The sequence below is a fragment of the Nannospalax galili genome, unplaced genomic scaffold, assembly GCF_000622305.1.
Source record: "Nannospalax galili isolate Female #2095 unplaced genomic scaffold, S.galili_v1.0 scaffold1086, whole genome shotgun sequence".
Classification (NCBI taxonomy): Eukaryota; Metazoa; Chordata; class Mammalia; order Rodentia; family Spalacidae; genus Nannospalax; species Nannospalax galili.
In genome coordinates, this window is record NW_008354345.1 from 1,304,983 (window position 1) to 1,312,780 (window position 7,798).

Sequence of the window (7,798 nt, forward strand, 5' to 3'; positions counted from 1 at the left end):
CTGGGACTAAAGCTCAGGGTAGAGTGCTTGCGGAGGAGCTGAGGCCCAAGGCACACGCTGCACTACTGTTTTATTTCACAGCTCTGCAGGTTAGATTTGGGTCAGTCTCCCTCCATCTCATTCTCAACTAACATCCCTTACAGTGCATTGATCTCTGGGAAAAGGAGGGTATAGGCAATGAGACACTGAAAATCAGGCTGGGTGTGCTGCCGCTGCCCTTGATCCCAGCACCCTAGAGGCAGAGACAGGCAGATCTCCATCATATCAAAGCCAGCCTGGTCTACATAGTGAGTTCCAGGCCAGCTGTGGCTACAGGGAGACCTGCCTCAAAGGAGGAGGAAGAGGAGGTGGAAGAGGCAGAGGAAAAGGAGGAGGAGGAGGAAGAGGAGGTAGAGGAAGAGGAGGAGGAGACATTGAAAATCTGTTAAAAGTCCAACAAACACTGAGTATGGTAACTCCAATCTCAGTATCAGTAACGTTTCAATTAAATGCATACTATTTTTAAGCAGGTGCAGAAATAATCAAACAATTAAAAACATGATTTAAAATTTAGATCTCCCAGTAACGTAACAGGCCATGTGGAATCACATGCAGACCACGCCCATTATGGGCTTATTTTGCATTAAGAATGCGTTATATTTTGAGAAAGCATTGAAAGGTTTTACACAAGGATGCTGTCGCCTCGTCAGTGCCTTTGTACTGCGCATTCTTGTTCTTCTTTCTAAATGTTTAGTAGACCTTGAAAGGTTTTACACAAGGATGCTGTCGCCTCGTCAGTGCCTTTGTACTGCGCATTCTTGTTCTTCTTTCTAAATGTTTAGTAGACCCACACGTGCACTGAAGCACATTTTTATTGTTATTCTTTTTTTTGGTATTTGGTTGTTGGGTTTTGGGGGAGGGGGTTGTTTGTTTGTTTTTTGTTGTTTTTGACAGGGTCTCCCTAGTCCCAGCCTACCTAGAAGTCACTAGGACCAGGCTCACTTAATTACCTTAAAAAATAGCTCATATTTTACACATACATATATATACATATATATATATATATATATATATCATTAAATTGGGCAGGGGGCAGTGGGTAGAGGTGCAGATAAGGAAGGGGATCTAAATATCATCAAACCATATTGTATGAAAATCACATTCAATAAAAAAAGGAATGGGAAAAACACTTCCTTATTGTAACTCTTAATTATTGAAAAATTCACTTATATTTTACAAAAATGGAAAATCCAGACTTGTGCTGGGCCTGATGCACCATTAGCTGCATAAAGACTCCCTGTATTAGCTATGCTAATATTTACTGATGTGTTAATGTAACAACAACCCACCTGCTCTGGTTGCCTATGATGCACTTTCTACCTATAAGGATGGAAATTAATGACATCGCCTCTCTGAGTTGCCTGGGGGCAGAGCTGAGCCAGGCGAGGGGTATTTAAGAGCCAGTTTACTGGTTAGCAAGCCGTGCGTGCTAGCTTGGGCTGTGGCTCACGAAACTTCCTGTCAAAGGCATTTTCCAATATTGCTGACATTGAAACATTGAAAGGTAAAGTACTCCCTGTGCTTCGGAAACTACTATGTAGCAAAAGAAAAGCAGGTTTAGTGGTGCTCACTTGGTTTATTTCAAGGACAAAATAAGAGGATACTGCATTTTAATATTAATTTTCATATCGTTGTAGAGAAGGAAATCAGAAATTTTGAAAATATTTGAAAATTGATGCACATCAAGGTACAATAATAATAAAAAAGAATTGAGATTCTTATGTTATATTTTAAGGTTTTTGTAGGTGGAGTTTTATTTGAAATTGCGTCAGTCAGAGCTGTAAAACATTGCTTGATTTCAACGCTCAACTATTCTTCTCAGACAATTTGGGAAGCAATGCGCACCCTGAAGCTGCCAGTGGTTTTACTGGTCCTGTCTGTGGCACTAAACCATCTGAAAGCTACACCTGCCCGGAGGTTAGTAACCTGCAAACCCCATTTCTTTTGAGAAGTGTGGGAAGATTATAATTAAACAGTGCTGCATGACTAACAGTCCTGTGCTATTCAGTTTCCAACCAAATCCTGCTCCTGAGCTAGGCAGCGTCTTAGTGTGTAGTCCTCGGGGACTGGGCCAGTGCCTGATATATGACTCAGGTAAACTACTGATAGACAGGCATGGATACCTATAGTTTTGTCTAGAAACACACTTTTAGAACTCAGGGGGGAAAGCCAGAATACAAAGACAGAAGAAACTAAAAGGCAGGCTTCTCTACCATTCTAGCCTGGTACTAAAAGAAATTGGACAGATTTTAATAAGGCATTTATTTTAGAGCAGGTGTAATTTCAGTTCATAATCACATAGACTTTTTTCCTTGTCAGAGAATTCTGGAAGTATCCAGATTTGTACATCTCCTTTTGGAAAGTGAAGTTATAGAAATAGGGAACAAATTCAAGTTTTTAAGAAGTTAAATTTTGGAATTAGTTAAAAAGTCACTTGCTGTTTGGGATCCATTCTACATTGTTGGTTATCCACTAATGAAAGAACGACACAAAATTGTGTCTGAGATTATTTCTGAACTGCTACAAACGTAAATTAATAATGCTTGTAATATTTTCAATCATGTCCTGTATGTACATATCTGAAGAAGGCTTATTTTAAAATTTCAAAGATAACTAAAGAAAACTAAACAGTTTAATGGAGGCTGGCTGAATAGCACTAATTATAAGATCAGTGTGGAAAACCCTTAAAACTGCCATTTGCCATCTATTTCAAAGATTCTTGAGTCCAAATCCATGAATCTGACTTAAATAATATAATGAGAATTTGTGCCTAAGTCAGTTTAACTCCATACATTCTTGGGAGGATGAAACTATCCATTTTTAAAGAGCGTAGTGAATTAAGTTTACCTTTCAAAAAAGTGTGATTTAAGTCACATCAGAATTCGTCTCATTAGAATTACCATCATCTGCTCTTTACTTTCCTCTGGGTGTTTTTTGTTAGGTGGAGGTCCGTGGCAGTATGTCAAGGTATTGCTACAATGCCTGCAATAATAGCCTGATTCATCAAAGAACGCTCTTTGTTCTCTAAAGACTTACCTAGTGCACAGGGTGTTCTCAGAACTCACTGTAATTTTCAATTGGCTCTTTCATGGATAAAAATAACTTTCAAAACCAACATGAAGTTTCTGATTAGCAGGAAGACTGAACGATGACAGGAACCCTAACAGTATTAACAGCATCTTGAGCTTATCTTCCATCAGACACAGCTAATACTTTGCTGAGTATGTTTTTATGGGTCCTTGCTGATTACTACATGAGCCTTGCTCTGAAATAGAATAAATCACAGCATTACTGATTATCAAGTTATTTTTGTGCTTGCTCATAGTCATTTATTTTGCACTATTATTATATATATATTTGCAAAGCGTCCTTGAAATGTCCGTTCAGCACATTTCTGAAATCAGTATGCTTTTTAAGTGACAGAGGGATCATTTATCATCCTGAGCAGTTAAATTATGTAATATTCTAAAAATTTTGTAGGAAAACCTCTGTAGCAGTGTCTTATATTGCAGACTCCTTTAAAAAATAAAGCTAATGGGGCTAGGAAGATGGCTCAGAGGTTAAGAGCACTGGCTGCTCTTGGAGAGGACCTGGCTTGGAATCCCAGCACCCACATGGTGGCTAGCAACCATCTGTAACTCCAGTTCCAGGGAATTTGATGCCTTCTTCTGACCCCTTCCAGCACTTCATGACATGGGTGCACTTATGTACATGCAGGCAAAACACTCCTACACATATAAATAAATAAATAATAAATAAATTTAATTAAAAAATAAAGCTAGTATAGATTTATTTATTCATTGTCATTTTACCAATAAAATTTAATCATTTCATTTGAGACTTTCTTAATGGCTACTCATATGTAAAATAGTAAGTAAAAACAGACATCACAAACCATCTTAGAAAATAGTTTCATGCAAAAGGATCATATTTTTCCAATATACTTTTGCATGCTATCGTACCTGCCTTCGGCTAATCAAAAAGTAGTGAAAAGTATAAAAAGCAGGCCTAGGGAGATCACTTCAGCAGTGAAGGTCTTACCATGCGGCCATGTGAACCTGAGTTTGATCCCTAGTACCCAAATATAAAAGCTAGGTGAGCTAGCTTGGCGCTGTAATCCCACTTCTGGGGAAGTAAAGGGCTCACTGAATGGCTAGTCCAGCCAAATATGTTAAGCTCCAGGTTCAGTGAGAGATTCTAAGAAAATAAGGCAGAAGGTGATCAAATAAGATCTCCAACATTGATATCCAACATTGACCTCTGGTTTCCATAGGCATGCACACACATGCACATATACAAACATATACACTCATATACACAACACACTATATATAGTTATGTGATGATACGCGTGTGTGTGTGTGTGTACACATAAGCACTTCGGTGATTAACTAGCTTCTCCCATAACGGGGTTACACACCTCTGTAAGGAAAGTCAGTAAGAAAAAGAAAACCCTGAAAGCACAGATCCAACGTGTTGCACACATCACTCCAACCACTTTCCCTCCACCCTAATGATTTTTAGGTTAGTCTTCTACAAGTTCTTAGTGTGTTTAAGTGGAAGATACTGTTGGGGAAAACAATTACAAAACAAACTTAAATGTCCTTATTGTTTCTTTCATGATCAGTCGTGGCCTTTTTAGCTAACTCGAATGAGCTGATGCTGTATACAGATAGTTGGAGATACTGTGACTGACCTTCCAGTTGATAAAGGCAGAGCAGCACCACAATTGGCAAGCAAGGAACTCGACACACTGCTTCAGCCATTGCACAGATGCCCTCCCAGTGTCCTGACCTGACACATCATTTTCTCCATTGCCTTTGTTCTATGAGTTTTAGGTTCTTGGACCAAATTACAATTCCTGCTGTGCTTTAGGAAAAGTTTGTCTTTATTTCAAATTTAATGCCCAATGTTTGTAAATACTGGCAAAAAATATTTAAAACACTGCATTATTCTTTTGAAGTAAACTTTAGTCATGTGTGCTACACCTGCAAAGAGATATCACTGAAGAGATAATGTCATCCAGATGGATACAGGTCAAAGCTGTCGGTCCCAGCTGGGTGTGGCGGCACACATCTGTAACCCCTGTACTTGGGAGGGAAGGTAGGAAATGAGAGTTTGATGCCACCCTGAGCTTCAAAGTGAGACAGACCTTGCCTCAAAAGCAAATTTTAAAAATTTAGGTACCACAGCAGGTTTCCTTTGACTAGTTATTGCTTCATTACCTTTCATTTGTTTTTGTTTGACAATTTGTTTTTTAAGACAAGGTCTTTCTGTAGCCCCAGCTAATCTGGAACTCACTATGTAGACCAGGCTGGCCTTGATCTCATAGAGATCAGCCTGCCTCTCCCTCCAGAGTGCTGGAATTAAAGGCATGCACCACCACACCTGGATCATTACTAAACATTTGTACTTAACAAAGAGCCAGTTCACTTGATGCTGTTGTAGTTTTCTGTATTTGAACTTAGGCTTTCTGCACAGAGGCAGAGATCATATAATACTCTCACATGCTAAGATAAATGCATTGTATTTAGCCCCAAAATACATGTAATGTACTTGGTTTGGGGTATTAACTTTTAACCCTATAACTATTACTTTCCATTTTACATGAACCTAAATTTCAACAGTATTTTGATTCCTATGGAGCTGAAAACTAAAATATTTCTATAGGTGCTCTAAAAATCAACAAATATTGGGTAATATTACTATTCTATAACTACTTAAAAGCCATTTTTGAACGGCTGGGAGATGGCAGAGTGGTTAAAAGCATGTGCTGCTCTTGCAGAAAACTCAAGTTTGGTTCCCAACACCCACACTGGGGCACCTTCTTCTGACCCCTTGAGCACCCACACACCCACACACATGTGCACATATATGCAGACACATAAAATTTTTAAATACCATTTTGAAAACACATTGCAATAGTTTATGACTGAAACATCTTTCAAAGACCTATGTCTTAAAAAGCTCAGCCAATTTTTAAATACCATTTTGAAAACACATAGTTTATGACTGAAACATCTTTCAAAGACCTATGTCTTAAAAAGCTCAGCCCCTAAACCATGGTACTATTAGAAGGTGGCAGAGACTTTGAGAGATAGGGCTGAGGGGAGGTTTCAGGTCATTGGGTTTGTGCCTTCAAAGATTTGGGGGTCACAGTTGTTGCTTCTCCTCCTCCTTCTCCTCCTCCATCTTTTTATGTGGTTCATGGTCACTTTCATCTCACAACTATCCACTGTGATGCATTTTTATAGCTTGTAAAACAATAATGTCAAATGACCCTAATTCCTCACATTATAAACAATTCTCCAAAACTATGAACTCAAATAAGTTTTTCCTATCTTTGAGTTTATTTAGTTTCAGTTATTCTTAGCTGGGTGTGGTGGCGCACGCCTGCACACATCCCAGCACTTGGGAGGCAGAGGCAGGTGGATCTCTGTGAGTTCAAGGCCAGCCTGGTCTACATAGTGAGTTCCAGGAAAGCTGGGGCTACAGGGAGACCCTGTCTCAAAAAGACCAAACAAATAAAGAGTTTATTTATTTCAGTAGCAGAGAGCTGACAAACACACAGAGATGAAGGATAGCATAGCATTGACATAAGTAAATGCTTCAAATAGAAGCACAGAGCCAGGCGGAGCACACCAGTAATCCTACCCCTGGAAGAAGCAGGAGGATCACAAGTCGGAGGCCAGCCTGGGCTACATGGAAGTTCAAGACCAGCTTGGACTACACAGTGAGACCATCTCAGAAATAAGTAAATACATAAGTTAAAATTCAAATGAAGTTTTAAATCATGGTCATAATTTCTGAGTTACCTGTAGTATTATTGTTCAATTGCTGCTAATAAATGTGGTGACTTACAAAACCATTGATCAAAAAAGACTTGGTTATAACAGTTAGCCTAGCTCTAACATCAAAGTTGCTGAAAAGTAGGAGATCCTTGCACTTGGTAGGATGATGGCAATGCATACATTCATACCAAGAACTCCCATGTGGCCAAGAATGCCTCAGCGGTGATCAGTTTATTCATCTTGAGGCTTTATAATAAACTTTATATGACCTTTTTATAAGCTGACATTTTCTCTTTTATATTGCTACATTTTTATTGTAGAATATTTAACATGAGATCTATTCTCATAACTAGTGTGTGTGTGTGTGTGTGTGTGTGTGTGTGTGTGTGTATGCATACATGCCCCAGTGTGCATGTGGAAGTCAGGAGTTGGTTCCCTCTTTCCACCATGTGAGTCCTGAGGATTGAACTCAGAATTGCTTGCAAATACCTTTATCCACTGAACCATCTTTCTAGCCCTCTTTACAGCTTTTAGCCTACAAAAAATGTTGACTATGGACTAACTTCTCACCAGCAGCTCTCAAGAATATATTTACCTTGCTTGACTGAAACTATCCACTGACTAGTAACTTGGTAGCTTCCTCTCCCAAGTCCTTAGGAAACAACATCCCACTATTCAGTTCATGAACATGAGTATACAGATAAATACTTTGTGTGACCCTGCAATACTTGTCTTTTTGTGACTGACTTTCCTCAGGGTCCTCAATGATGCATATGAAAGAATTCTTTTCTGGCATTTCTGTCTTGATATCTTAAATATTGCTTAATTCTTTTTCAGAAAGACAGAAGAAAATAATGTGCTTTTAGAATTGCTACATGTTCTACGTTAGATATAAATTCTTTTATATATTGGGGAAAAAGTATCAACAAAACTTAAAATATAAGAGAAAGGCAGTTTATTATTATTAT

At 38.7% G+C, this 7,798-nt stretch overlaps 1 protein-coding gene across 2 annotated transcripts in view; it reads left to right on the forward strand.

The window, feature by feature from the left end:
- Positions 1–1,876: 1,876 nt before the first annotated feature.
- Iapp (islet amyloid polypeptide) overlaps positions 1,877–7,798 on the forward strand; it is a 7,052-nt gene continuing 1,130 nt past the window's right edge. Inside the window, exons 1-2 of one of the 2 annotated variants that reach the window (XM_017802815.1) lie at positions 1,877–1,956; positions 7,051–7,059. In XM_017802815.1, the coding sequence (XP_017658304.1) occupies positions 1,877–1,956; positions 7,051–7,059 (89 nt within the window). The remainder of the gene's footprint in view (positions 1,957–7,050; positions 7,060–7,798) is intronic. The other variant, XM_029555243.1, reaches the window with a different exon arrangement.